General features: G+C 36.4%; 1 protein-coding gene across 3 annotated transcripts in view; it reads right to left on the bottom strand.

Annotated features, from left to right (window-relative positions):
* The window catches only part of col12a1a (collagen, type XII, alpha 1a), a 100,831-nt gene that overhangs the window by 40,748 nt on the left and 45,879 nt on the right, over positions 1-14,204 (bottom strand). For 2 of the 3 annotated variants that reach the window (XM_081347445.1, XM_081347446.1), the window contains exons 25-31: positions 11,840-11,969; positions 11,588-11,724; positions 7,888-8,017; positions 7,656-7,795; positions 6,019-6,151; positions 5,890-5,910; positions 5,663-5,802 (exon numbers count right to left, since the gene is read on the bottom strand). In XM_081347445.1, coding sequence (XP_081203571.1) covers positions 5,663-5,802; positions 5,890-5,910; positions 6,019-6,151; positions 7,656-7,795; positions 7,888-8,017; positions 11,588-11,724; positions 11,840-11,969 — 831 coding nt within the window. The remainder of the gene's footprint in view (positions 1-5,662; positions 5,803-5,889; positions 5,911-6,018; positions 6,152-7,655; positions 7,796-7,887; positions 8,018-11,587; positions 11,725-11,839; positions 11,970-14,204) is intronic. The other variant, XM_081347447.1, reaches the window with a different exon arrangement.

The following is a 14,204-nucleotide window of genomic DNA, read 5'->3' on the forward strand; positions in this document are numbered from 1 at the left end:
GCCTATCTTGAACAGCAAATATGTACCAAAAAATCTCAATTCAGATGATGAAATTCTCACATATTGGCAAATACTTGGTAGACATGATAAGAAATCAAAACATGGTGAAATAATTGAAGCTTTAAACTACATGCGCTTTAAATGGCTACGTGAGTTAACAACATGTCTATCTTCAAGTATAGATGCTAAATGTAAAGAAGTGCAATCTAAGAGTGCAGAGGCACAAAAGTCTGAGGCAAAGATTCAAGATCTTCAAACACAGCTAGATAAATTACTAGCTGAGCAGTTAGCCCTGACTGAAAAGTGTAAAAATCACAAGGAAATCATTGCAGAACTCAAGGCTAAGCGAAATGCTACATTGCCCAAAATGCTTAACAGCGATGGGACTAAAAAGCACGTTCGCTTCTTAGAGGAGGTGACTAGCTCTAATGAATCTGAATCATTTAGTTCAGAAAATGCATGTGCAACTGACCAAGAAAGTGTGCCTATTTCAGTTCTTAAGGTGATGCAACACCATAATAGCGCAGAGTCATGTACCAGAACGCATGGTGTACAAGCATTAGAGAGTCGCGAAAACCCTCAAACTCCAGGAGAACGTAGCAAACATCCCTATGGTAAAGAAAGCAGGTTTTGCAGTTCCTGTCAGAAAATAGGCCATAAAGAGGGAAAATGCTGGTCACTGGGAAGGGGCAGACCTCCTCCTTATTTTCAGAAAAATAGTAAACCACTTTCTAAGAGCAAAAATCAGCGATCTGCACGTACAGGTAAAACTCTTAGTGAGTTAACTGCTTTGTTCATGCAAGGCCTTCAGCTATTAACTTCACTTGCTAGTGGGTTAGTAGCCCAATAGCAAGAAGTTTAATATCCAAATTGCAATGATCCTGTTTGTATGTTCAAATTTGTAATTGTGCGTAACACATTGTGCTCATAGAACACACATTATAGTTGTTTGTGCTACATGTGCACATTGGCTAATTAAGTTAATTCTTTAAAACACATGATTGCTTTACTGTAAGTGTTGTATGAAACACTTAGGTTAAAAGGTTGTAGATGCTAAGAATTCTAGACCATGTATCTTGTGTAAACTGGAATAACTGTTTACTGGAATTGCATAGCAATTTCAAGTTGCATGTGTGACTATGTTGAATTTGTTTGTCTCCTTAGTGGAAACTCTGCTATTTTTCCATATAGCTGCAGTAAAACCACGTAAAGGAGCAAAGAATTGCCATGTGGCCACAATGGTAATCACAATTTGCATTAACCATGAAAATGCTTTCCTCACAACAGGATTCAGTAACTCTGAATTTTGCACTTTTTCTCATGCTCATTTAACTGAAACAATGGTGTGGGAACATTTTGAGCCAGATCACACCTCATACTCACATTCTCATGCTGGCTCCCTGTTACAACAACAGGACCAAATTTGCATCACAATTGTAAAACCTCCTCACCTTTGTTTTGGGGCATGATGAATTTACACATAGCCACAGCTAAATGCAGCCACCATTTGATCTTCACACAAAGACAAATCTGCATCTATCTGATTCTGCCTCACAAAATGAATGCATACAATGTTATTTAAGTCTTTACATCTAGACTGAATTATAACTGAATTGCATCCAGTAATTGTTTGTTTTGTTTTTCTTTGGATTTACTTTATCACTTAAGTAATCATTTGTCTCACCAAGTTAAATTTTAAATTGTATGTCAGTACTTCTCATTTTTACCCAAGTACAAATATTTGTATTCTCATTAATGCATTTGAAACGATTTCTGCTTATTTGTATTTTGTCCATTTTACTTGCAACAATGTTTTTGGACATTAATTCAATTGAATCTCTGTGTTTGGTTACACTGAATATTTTGCTGAGACTCTTCATGAAATGGGGTTTTAAACCAGCATTTGTTGTTTTGTTATAATGCAATTTATTTAAATGTTTCCAGAATGAGTGTAAGAGCTTGTGAGATCTTCTTTTATTCTCCCTTGACCATCTTTTTAAGTACATCAATTTAAGGGCTTTTTGCTCTGAGACTAATTTTAATCTGACCATATCAAACCTCTGACCAATGACAAATGCCATGTGTCTGCTTTTGCTGTTTGTTGTTATGCTCTTTTAAGATTGCAGGATCCCTGCAACCAAAGTTCACATCCTGTGACCCGTCTCATAAAGAGAAACCAGCGTTTGCTCCCAGATTCAGTGCCTGTTCTTGTGGAGGTGTGAAGTGTTCGATGGATGATTTGCATCTATGAACGGTGCAACACCATTTAATGGAGCCTCCTCATGCAGGGCTGAAGGAGAACAAAGACTGAACATTAACCAACCGAGATTGCAACAAGCTTGGACGAAAAGTCTGAAGATACAACTACACACAACAGAAAGCATGTCTTTATGGATTGTGTCACCTTTGGACTCCATGTGTGTGGCCAACGGTGCCAAGGGGGGAATTGTAGAATTTAAAATAATCCAAGACATTTGCATGACTGTTTTTCTACCCCCTCTTTCAGAGACAATGACCATTTGGAGTTCCTAAGGCACAGAGGGGCTGATAGTGATCTAGGCATGCAGGCCAAATGTTTGTACTTTGGGGGGTCGATGAATTGTCACACCTTTAGTACAGTGGTGGAAGTGTAATTATCTGATTGGTCAGTTTGAATGTCTCACAGTTGCGTTTTGGTCACATGGTCAAGGAAAGGATAAAACAAGATTGTAACTGTTGCTCTGTCTCTTGGATGCTCTGGCTATCTTCTTCTCTGGGTCCCTTTCTTGGGGGCTCCTCTTTATCTCTCTCTCTATCTCTATCTATCTCTCTCTCTCTCTCTCTCTCTCTCTCTCTCTCTCTCTCTCAGGTAACATTTTTCATATATGCTGGGTACAATTAATAATATAAGTTATCATCATCTCATACATATATTTTGTAACTATTTTAGGTGTAACCATAACCATAATTTGTCATTAAACCTTTTCAATTGCAACTAATGTGCTAACTAGTTTTGATTCGGATTTGACTTTGAAGTGCTACATATTGCAATACAATATCATCACTATCTATAGCAACGCTCTCCCACAAATATTAAGCTATTGTAACTGCACTTATTTCCGTCGTTGGTATAAGTGGCAGTGGGTGGTTAAAGACAAGAAATGTGCAGTTTTCTACCATCTTGCCAATAACGTTTCTTTAGGCGTTCGGCAGTTCTTGCAGCCTGAACCACTGCAGGAATTCCACCCTTACATGTTCACAGTAAAAACAGTAATATTGTGAAATATTATCATATATATAATATATCAAAGCTGAATTTTCAGCATCATTACTCCGGTCTTCAGTGTCACATGATCCTTCAGAAATCATTTTAATATGCTGATTTGCTGCTCAAGAAATATTTCTGATTATTATCAATGTCAAAAATTACGGAAGAGTATTAGGGCCAAGCAATAATAAAAAAATAAAACCATCTCGAGATTAAAGTCATTATAATGCGAGATTAAACTCGTTAAATTTCGAGAAAAAAAGTCAAAATACAATCTTGAGAATAAACTCATTAAATATCGAGAATAAAGTCGTTGTGTTTCGAGAAAAAACTCGTTAAATTTCGAGAAAAAAGTCGAAATACAATCTTGAGAATAAACTCATTACATTTCGAGAATAAAGTCGCTGTGTTTCTAGAAAAAACTCGTTAAATTTCGAGAAAAAAACTCGTAATACAATCTTGAGAATAAACTCATTAAATTTCGAGAATAAAGTCGTTGTGTTTCGAGAAAAAAACTCGTTAAATTTCGAGAAAAAAGTCGAAATAATCGTGAGAATAAACTCATTAAATTTCGAGAATAAAGTCGTTGTGTTTCGAGAAAAAAAGTCGAAATGAAATGTAGAGAATAACGCATTCGATCAGAGTTCATTGCATACGAGGCTGAATCCAGTTACTTATTCGTTATTCTTTAAATGACGCAACGCTTCCTTAAGCACCCTGTGTGTATGGCATTGCTCGCACCAAGCTGTGTTAGAAATGAATGAAGAAATTCTGCATTTCTCAGCCATATGTAGGCGTGCGTTAAATCCGACTGGGAGTAATAGAGCATATACCGGTATTGATCTAGTGGAAACCGAAATATTGGCACAAATTTCTGTAGGCTACCGGGGTTTTTTTTATGGACCGTTAAAGTTTTAAATGGGGCAAACAAATTCAGAGTCGCCTTATTGCGCCATCATTCCTACTAGTTGTGCAGTTAGGCCGCATCAGAGGGTGCGTTAAAGTGGACATTATCCCATTATAGAAGAGCTGTTGTCTAACGAAATCCAAATTTTAAGCAGTTTTTACTGTGGAATTATTGTTTTATGACACATTACACAATGCACAAAGAGCAGTCTTGCATTTTCTGCATAATTCATGGCGCTGTTTCTCACCCGCCTATAGGGTGCATTAAAGTGGACATTATTCCATGATAGTAGGCTACAGCTCCTCCTCTAGCCGACCTAGACGGCTTTGTTACTGAAAGAAAGTCTAAAATATAGCTTGACTATAGTGATCCAACTCTGCCATATCCTCTATCAGTAGGCTAATGAACACAGATCGAATGCGTTATTCTCTACATTTCATTTCGACTTTTTTTTCTCGAAACACAACGACTTTATTCTTGAAATGTAATGAGTTTATTCTCAAGATTGTATTTAGACTTTTTTCTCGAAATTTAACGAGTTTTTTTCTCGAAACACAACGACTTTATTCTTGATATTTAATGAGTTTATTCTCGAGAATATATTTCGAATTTTTTTCTCGAAATTTAACGATTTTTTTTTCTCGAAACTCAACGACTTTATTCTCGATATTTAATGAGTTTATTCTCGAGATTGTATTTCGACTTTTTTCTCGAAATTTAACGAGTTTTTTCTCGCATCACAACGACTTTATTCTCGATATTTAATGAGTTTATTCTCAAGATTGTATTTTGACTTTTTTTCTCGAAATTTAACGAGTTTAATCTCGCATTATAATGACTTTAATCTCGAGATGGTTTTTTTTTTTTTATTATTGCCTGGCCCTAATCCTCTTCCGTACAAAAATCATTTATGCCTGGAAATTAAATATTTTTTAAGGATTCTTTGATGAACAGAAAGTTCAAAAGAGCAGCATTTACTTGACATAGAAATAATTTGTACATATATAAATGTTGCTCTGTTAAACTGAATGCGTCATTGATGAAAAAAGTTTTGTTTTGGTTTTTTAGTTTTTTTTATCGTACTGACCCCAAACCTTTGAACGGTAGAGTACATGCAGTTTTTATAACCTCATTAATTGATTAATTAATTCAATTTAAAAGTCTATATGGAATAACTTATCTATCTCCATTGGAATAAAGTTTAATATCTTAATCACTGTGAACTTATGAAGTACACGCATGCACAAGATGAGACTAGCAGATTCATTCTGTGATTTGTGTATTGGATGAGTAAATGAAAGGTTATGTGCACAATTTTTGCCTCAAAACAGTTGTTTAGGGTCCAAAACATTTTATGACAATCATTCAAATCACATTCGTAAGAATCACTGGGAAACATGTTAGCAATTTCGTTTGGTGCCGCTAGTGGAAATGATCCACATCACCAGTCATTCAGTCAGCCAGATAATATCAACTTTATAAGTTTCAAAAGGTGAAATGTTCCTTACAGATTGTGATCTTCCTCCTGCAACCGGCACGTAGGTGATCTTGTAGTTTTGGACTCGTCCAGGAGCGTGATCCCATTTGGCGGTGAGGGAGGTGGTGGTAGCGTTGAACACCTGGAGGTTTTGAGGAGGTCCACTAGGAGCTATAAGAAAAAATACTGATATTTCAGTTTCTGCATTCTAAAACATAATTCATGTCAAATGTCATATCTTGAAAACAACAGACTCACCAGGTGTAATAAATTTGGCCACTGGGTACGGAGAGAAAGAGTCAGAGTTTGTCAAATTCACAAATGGTGGCTGAAGTACAGTATATGAAAAAAATAACGTTTATTATTATGGATTTTGTGGTTTCTTACATGTGCGCTGCTTGCCAAAAAGATCTTCGCTCTCAGACTCATCGGGGTAAATGGCAGTGACAGTAACATCATAGAGGGTGTCCGGCTCCAGGTTCTCCAGAACGGAAGTGGTGTCCTCATTGCTCAGGATATCCTGAGGAAGAGTGTGGTTTTAGACGCATACTGTACAGTACTGTACATCTGCTAAACATTAAATTACCATTTACCAGTACTGAGATACAAACAATATTACTGCTACTTCCTGTGGCTAGATACTAACAATCACTATTGCATGAAGCGGTGTAAAAAGTACTGAGAAATTGTACATGTAAAGAATAAATATTATGAAGATATCAAAGAATTGTACTCACTTAAAAGTACCTAACCCCCCAAAAATAAATAATATTAATATTTGAGTGAAATCATGGATTTTATAGTTAACTAAAACTAAATCTAAAACCTAAACATATCAGTTGCTTGAAATAAACTACAAATATATATATAAAATAAAATATTTTTATTATAATTATAAAACTTTTTTTTCTTTCAGTTTAAGTTGATGCATTAAAATAACTAAAACTACAACTGAAATAAATCTAATAAATTATATATAGACATTTGTTTAAAGTATAAAAAACACAAAATTACTCAAACTTTATCAAATAATTAAAATGAAAATAGGAATTATAAATAAGTTAAAGGAAAAATATCCATATTTAATTGTACTTAAGTATTTAACAGTTAAAAAATTAAACATAACTTTTCTTAGCTTTTGAAAACAAGAAGCAGCAGATTTTCTCATTTTAGTATTTCTGGTGTATTTTACAGTATTTATCAGTATTGTAGAGAAACTTGTTTTTTTTGCTCAATGTTCTAACTATGTAAAACTAAAGCCAATATCCTAAAACCTGTTACCTGAATATATTCATCTTAAATTAGCAGATGATTTGACAGTGGCATGAAATTTGAATATAGTGATTTTTAGACGAATAATCAAGACTAATCATGAACAGTGTTTAGCAATGCTTATTATAAAAACACATTACAGTAGTTCATGTCTGAGTCTATGTCTGAAAAGACTATTTCACCCAAAAATGAACATTATATTTTCATTTATTTGACAATAAAGAAAAACACTACTTTAATTTTTAAAAAACTGACAAAAGATTGAAATCATATGACATATGTACATAGTAGTTTTAAGTCTACATGTAATTGTAATAAAAGTAAAAGTACAAATATCGGGTAACACTTTACAATATGGTTCATTTGTTAACATTAGTTCATCTAACATGAACTAAAAATGAGTAATACATTTGTCACAGTATTTATTTATCTTTTGCTAATATTTGCTAATAAAAATCCATCTGTTCATTGTTTGTTCATTTTTGTGCATTAACTAATGTTAACAAATTTTAATTTTAACGACATTTGATTTTAATAATACATTAGTAAATGTTGAAATTAACATGAAATAAGATTAATAAATGCTGTTCATGTTAACTACTTCTGTTAACATGAACTAAGAATTATCAATAGATAATTCTTAGTTCATGTTAACTGAAGTAGTTAACAAATTAAATACTTCACATTTATGATTGTATTTATGAATTTATGGAAAAGAGATTAATTTGATGGTTGAGTCTCTGATATCTTACATATTGAAAGTTGTCCTCTCCGCTCTTGGTCCAGCCGATGCGGTAGAGCGCGACATCAGGAGCGCCGTGCTCCCAGTGAGCCCTGAAACTGGTCTGGGTCACTTGAGAGAACCTTAAGTTCTTCGGAGCAGGAACAACATCTAAAACCAACAGGAAGAGAAGTTGAGTTTTGGGTTACAAAAAACAAGTATTATGCCACATAACAGAGATTATTCACAGATGACGCTGTTACCTGTAACGGCTGTGTTAAGCATTGGGTTTCCGGTCCCAGAATCATAAATCGGAGTCACAGCCACATCATATTCTGTTTGGGAAATGAGATTATCCAGTCCTCTAGACGTCACATCCCCGTCAACTTCAAGCTACGACGTAAAAGAAATCAGTAATAACCTCTTGTGGTTTTTTCTTGAAAAAGACGGTTGCTAACACGTGTCTAATGAGACTACACAGGTTCCCAGTACTGGCCGGAAGGAGCTGTGATTACAACATCTTCATCAAGCAACATATAAAGAGAAAATATTTCTATATAGAGAAGATATTTCCAGCATCCCTGCGTCCATACATAGGACCAGGGCTTGACATTAACACCCACCAAACCGCCAAATGCGTGTGCATTTCAGCAGTGGGTGTGTAACGCAGTCACTCCTACTAGACACTTTGGCGGGTTGAATTTTATATATAATATATACATTTTTCAATTGTAGTCTTTTAAAAAGGCATCTAAGTGCAATGTACTGTTGTCAAAAATATACATTTTTCAATACATATCGATACTGAAATATCTGAAACGCTTCCAATCCTCATTTTCCGCAGAATAGATACACGATACCAGCTGCTCTTTCCCTCTCTCTCATCTCTCTGACAGCGAGTGACCCACAAACCCGCATCTCCTTCATTTGCTCCGGATGAATATTGTTGGTGTGGCAGGGCTTGAATTTTGGCTTGGGATTATTTTACTCATTCCCGCAGATTTTGTGCTCATACCCAAATTGCACACATAAAGCCGCCTCTCAGTATAAATCGAGTTCTTTTTCACTGCTTTTTGCACTTAAACAGTCAAATACACACAAAATAATGTCAAAATGCTGGTCTTGGCGAGTATTCATAGGTCATAGGTTTTAAAAGAACGTAAACAGTTGAGAAAGAAAACACGTGTAACAGTATGTTCGATCCGTGCATCAGGTCTTAAAGTGATGGCAGCCTAATACACCTGCTGCCAAATTATGAGACAATATTACAAATATCTACGTAGCAGATTTTCCCAATGGAATCGACGCCAAAATTGTGGCCAGTGAAAATGCTGAATGGCTAGTAACTTTGGAAAACCACTAGCGACAGTGGCTGGAGAGCAAAAAAGTTGATTTCAAGCCCTGCATTGGACAAGCGGATTGGATGGTTAGAGAGTTTATGTTTTACCATGAGAGCTCTTAAAAATCAACAAATGGCTTTATATTTTTCCATGTCTGCTGCCTTTGATGTGACAGCTCATGAACATCAGAATACTCGCTAGTGAAGGGCTTGGGACTGTGTGCGTTTTTGTCAGAAAGCTAATGTATTACAGATCTCCTCAGCCAGCCAGATCTCCTGGTTAGTCAATGCGCATCTGATGCATTTCTTGCTAGAAAAGGGTTGACGTCGAGAGGAACAATGGAGTCTCAATAGTAATAAAAGCTCTTAAAGTTCCAGCAGAAGGTCGGCGCCAATAGCCTTGTGAGCAGCGCACCGGCATATAGCATTGGTTGCGCTTCGGGCATCCCGAGTTTCCCGATCCCGTCCCCCTCTTTCTCTTCAACTTTGCTTCCTGTCAACTAACTGCCCTATCATAATAAAAGGCAAAAAACGCCCAAAATAAATTACAAAATAAAAAGTTCCTGCAGAAGTAGACCTGATCTTTGATCCAATTGCCTATCATCCTCATCATCTGTCAGGAAACACGAGCTGCCGCCATCTGTCGGGCTTTCTCAGGCCTCCATCCACCTGGGCCCACATTTGTGGGCATGTTTGTTTCATCTTTTAATCCCAGAACGAAGAATTATGAGCAGCACTGAGTCATGATTAATGCCTCAGGATGTGAGCAGCGCTGACGCCAAAGCTGCCACTGAGAGTTAAAAAAAATCATAGTGGGGAAAAATCCCACCCATAAAATACACATCCCAAAGCACTGGACTGCTGCATGCCACTCCAAACTCCATCTTTTCTTTTTTGTCGGCTGTCTGTTCTAGGAATCTCTGGTAGATGATCGGCATAACTGAAGCCCTGGAGAGCAGCTGTGCTCTTTCGGCAGCTGCCGTCTTCGCTGAGTTGTGTAACGTAATTGCTGATATGTTAAAAGGTCCCAAATCCATCAACATGAGTTTCTTGGTCAACTGCCTGGATGCATTGTGTAAACAGACAGGAATCTTTCCACAGGAAGGCTTCCACAGTGACCAAGGAAGGCTTTGCACATTTGAAAACAAGATTGTTGTTTAACAGCTGATAAGCTGTCCACACAATTAATCCCCAGTGTGGCGCTACTCAAAGCATGGACACCAGGCCCTCCAACCCGCATGTGGCTCGTCAGAAAATATAAATGTTACATGTGCAAATTACTTTTTCCCTTTGCTATTACAGTAGACCTCTCCAAAACCCTCTTACTGAAATGTGCTGAACGCCCTTTATGCTTTCCGTGGTTATCATACCTGCAAAACTTTCTAAAAAAAATATTGGATTCAGCAGTTGAAGTCGTTTGGGAAAATTCTGATATTAGAATAGAATTACGTATTGTTTAGGAGGCAACCTTCTTTTTAAAAAACAACACCAACGTCTACAGTAACTTGCTAAATTGTAAAATGACCGTAAAAACTATGATTTAAACAATTTTACAGTTCAAATAGTATAAAAATAAAACGTTTTATAAAATGATAAACCTCACATTCAGCTTAGACAGGCTTAATGAAACTTTGGCCAAACTTAAAAGCAGAAACACAGTGGTTACACCGGTTATCTGTGTACATAAAGCAGTTAAAGCACTTATAAAACTACTTTATTAGGCATCATATGGAGGTAAGATGAGAAAAAAAATGCCATCAAAACTTTTTTTAAGACAGTCAGCTCCATTCAGATATTCATACAGGGCTTGACATTAACTTTTTCGCTCACCAGCCACTGTCGCTAGTGGTTTTCCAAAGTTACTAGCCACTCAGCATTTTCAACGGTCACAACTTTGACATCAAAACCATCTGGAAAAACTGCCATATAGATATTTTTAATATGATCTCATAATCTGTCAGCAGGTGTATTAGGCTGCTGTCACTTTAAGACCTGATGCACGAATCCATTATACTGTTACACGTGCGTTTTCTTTCTCAACTGTTCTATGTCTCTTAACTATGTTCACTTAAAACATAACTGATTGTGTTTACTTGAATGCCAAGACCAAGAGTTGCCAAGACTGGTATTTTGCCATTATTTTGTGTGTATTTGACTGTTTAAGTGCAATAAGCAACAAAAAAGAACTCAAAGGCAGTTTTATGTGCCAAAATCAAAAATTATGTAAGTAAAATTATGAGCAATACAGTACGTGCAAAAAAAGTCAAGCCCTGTAACACCAACAATATTCATCCGGAGCAAATGAAACCAGTAAGTGAGGGGAAAATGAGCCTGGGAAACGTTTCAGATATTTCAGGATCGATATGTATCGAAAAATTGAAAAAAAATTACAACACTACATTGCACTTAGTTTATTATTTCAGATGCCTTTTAAAAGACTACAATTGAAAAATGTTTACATTATAAAATACAACCCACCAAAGTGTCTAGTAGGAGTGAAATACACACGCATTTGGTGGGTATTAAAGTCAAGCCTTGCATTTAATCACAAATCTCGTGAATGGCTTATTTCAGTGTCAGAACAGCCAGTTTCGTGAGTTTGCAGGAATGGGTTTTGGCCTTACCTCCTTCGCCTCTCCCTCATCTGGCTTGTAAGTGATGATGTATTTCCGAACGGCGCCGGGCGAAGCATCCCAGTCCAGTTGCGCTGTGCTGTGGGTAACATCTGTAATCCTCAACTCACCGGATGGAGGAAGAGGCACTATGAAGATGGGAGAGATTCAACAAAAACAAAAAAAACAGACAAACAAACGATGAGAACGTGATAGTCTGCGAAACATCCCTGCTGAGGGGAAGAAAGCCCTAGTGCCACCTACGGGTCACCCCCTGATCAGTGAGAGGGTCACTGGCGTAATCGCCGTGCAGGGCGAAGACGGAAACGCTGTAGGCCGTGTTGGGATGAAGTTTCTTCAGCTGGACGTCAGTAACTCTTCCTTTCACACGCATCTGTGAAGGTCAACCACATCACAAATCAATGGGATGGTGGACTTGTTCACGGGAACATGATGGAAGAATCGCTTATGACTGTGCTGAAAAGACCAGCTTGAGTTTCCAAGCTTGTTTAAGGTGGTCAGTGCTGCTTTGGGGAGGGATATGAAGGATGAACCAGGGACTTTATTCACTAAAACCATAAAAAAAAACGATTACTTTAATATTAAATTACTTGAAATCAAATAAACATTAACTGAAATAAAATCAAATATATTTATTAAAAAAAATGCAGGTAGACGCAAAGGCAAAATATATAATTTTTGTTTAGTTTAAGTTTAGTTTAAACACTAAAATAACTCAAATTAAATAAATTAAAACTATAAATAAAACCTATATAGACTATATATATTGTAATTAAAAAATTACATGAACACAACAAAATTACTAAAACTTTCAAATTAAAAGAAAAATAGAAAATATGAAAAGAAAATCTCATTCAAAAAAAAAAAAAAAAAACTATAGTAGTATATTGATGATGCTAAAATAACACTGGGATGTTAACTGAAATGGAAAAGCGAGTGAGATTTTTTTAACAAAGAGTTACAAAGTTACAGAGGACAGCATTTTTCTTTCTTTAGAAAACCACGATGGATCATGGCCAAGAAAGTAAACAGGGTTTTTTGATTTTGTAAGAACTGATTTTCTGGACAGCAGATAGCAAAGACAGAGCACAGAACCTTGTCCTGCCCAAACTTATCTCCTTGTCGCTTTGTTTGACTTCAACTCATCCCCCCTCTCCCTCCTCTTCTCCCTCCTCAAGTCACTGAAAGTTAAATTAAGAATGTCTATATATCGCATATGGTGTATCTTGTGAATGTGTTGTTTTTTTTTCTTTTCATGTTTGGTATCATTTTAAGTGTCTCAGTGCGATTGGTAAAATGGTCTTAATTTCATTGCAGTCATTGGTTTAATGAAAAAGATTGAAGAACTTAGGAGAATCCTGTATCTCCTCTCTGGCTGATATCTCTTTACGATATCTCAAGAAACCAGGTGCTACCCCCCTGGGGTACATGGATTGGCCCAACCAACTCTAAACAACATTTGTTTAACCCCTTTTGTTCTGGTCTGGTATTTAAGGTGAGGGGACAGAGCAATCATTGGGAATCTTTTACCGGGATCATCCCCCACACAGTAATGCATGGCAGTATTTTCCTGTTGGAAAATCCTGACACATTACTGTGTGTCTTTGTCAGGAGAACATTGCTTACTTTTAGATTCATCTTTGAGTAAATGTATATTTGAATTGGCTTTTAATAAATTACTTCTGTAATTGGCATAATACATTTTTACCTGACAAATAAATGTTACATCTTGATTTATTCTGAAGTATTCTGAAATCATTATTTTAATATATTTAAGGAGGCTGGTGCTACCGCAAACTTAGTTAAGGTAGGTCAAACTACAGGCACATGAATGAACGGAGCAGTAGGCACGTCATCTTGGAGACCTGTTGATTTCTGTCTATCACTGGTTTAGCAAGTTGTATGGAAATGGCTAAAATAAACTACACTCTCTAGTCCGTAAGCAGTAGGCGACTGACTTTAGGGGTATATTAGCAAACCCTACATCCTCTGACTCAAATCAGAATTAACAAGTTTGTGTCCGTGAGAAACACGAATTGGCCGACGTGATCTCTGTGCGGCATTCGGGTCCATAACGTATTAATAACTGAAAGTATGGGATAATCAGGATAATCAAAGATCTAAATTAATTCATAATCGATGTTTATGATTAATTTCTAATCAGAAATACGATCTAAATTTGATTATCATTTGAAATTGGAGTCAGATCAAACGTAGAGCTAAAGTAATACTAAAACTAAGTTCCAATAGATTAAGTGAACTTCACTGGAGCGCTGAAAAGACATACACGCTTTAAACCTTCGCCAGGCCGTTGGATTCCGTCGTTGGGCCAATGGGTGGTCCTTACAATTTCATCTTGACTTTAAGCTATTTAAGAAGACGGGAGCAGAACTGCTGGAGATCATTATCCAAAACACAACATATGCTGGTCTTTTCAGCAGGGCAGTTTAAAGCACAAATACTTTTGAATCCTTTATATAGCTTTCTATAATGGTACAGAGTCTGATTTAAGTCTTGGCCTATATATTTTAGCACACAAAAAACACAGAGAAAGTATTTTGCACCTAACAAGCAAATTCTTATTATACCCTCTATTTATTTCTGTATC

This window comes from Scardinius erythrophthalmus (assembly GCF_964197995.2).
Source record: "Scardinius erythrophthalmus genome assembly, chromosome: 19".
Lineage (NCBI taxonomy): Eukaryota > Metazoa > Chordata > Actinopteri > Cypriniformes > Leuciscidae > Scardinius > Scardinius erythrophthalmus.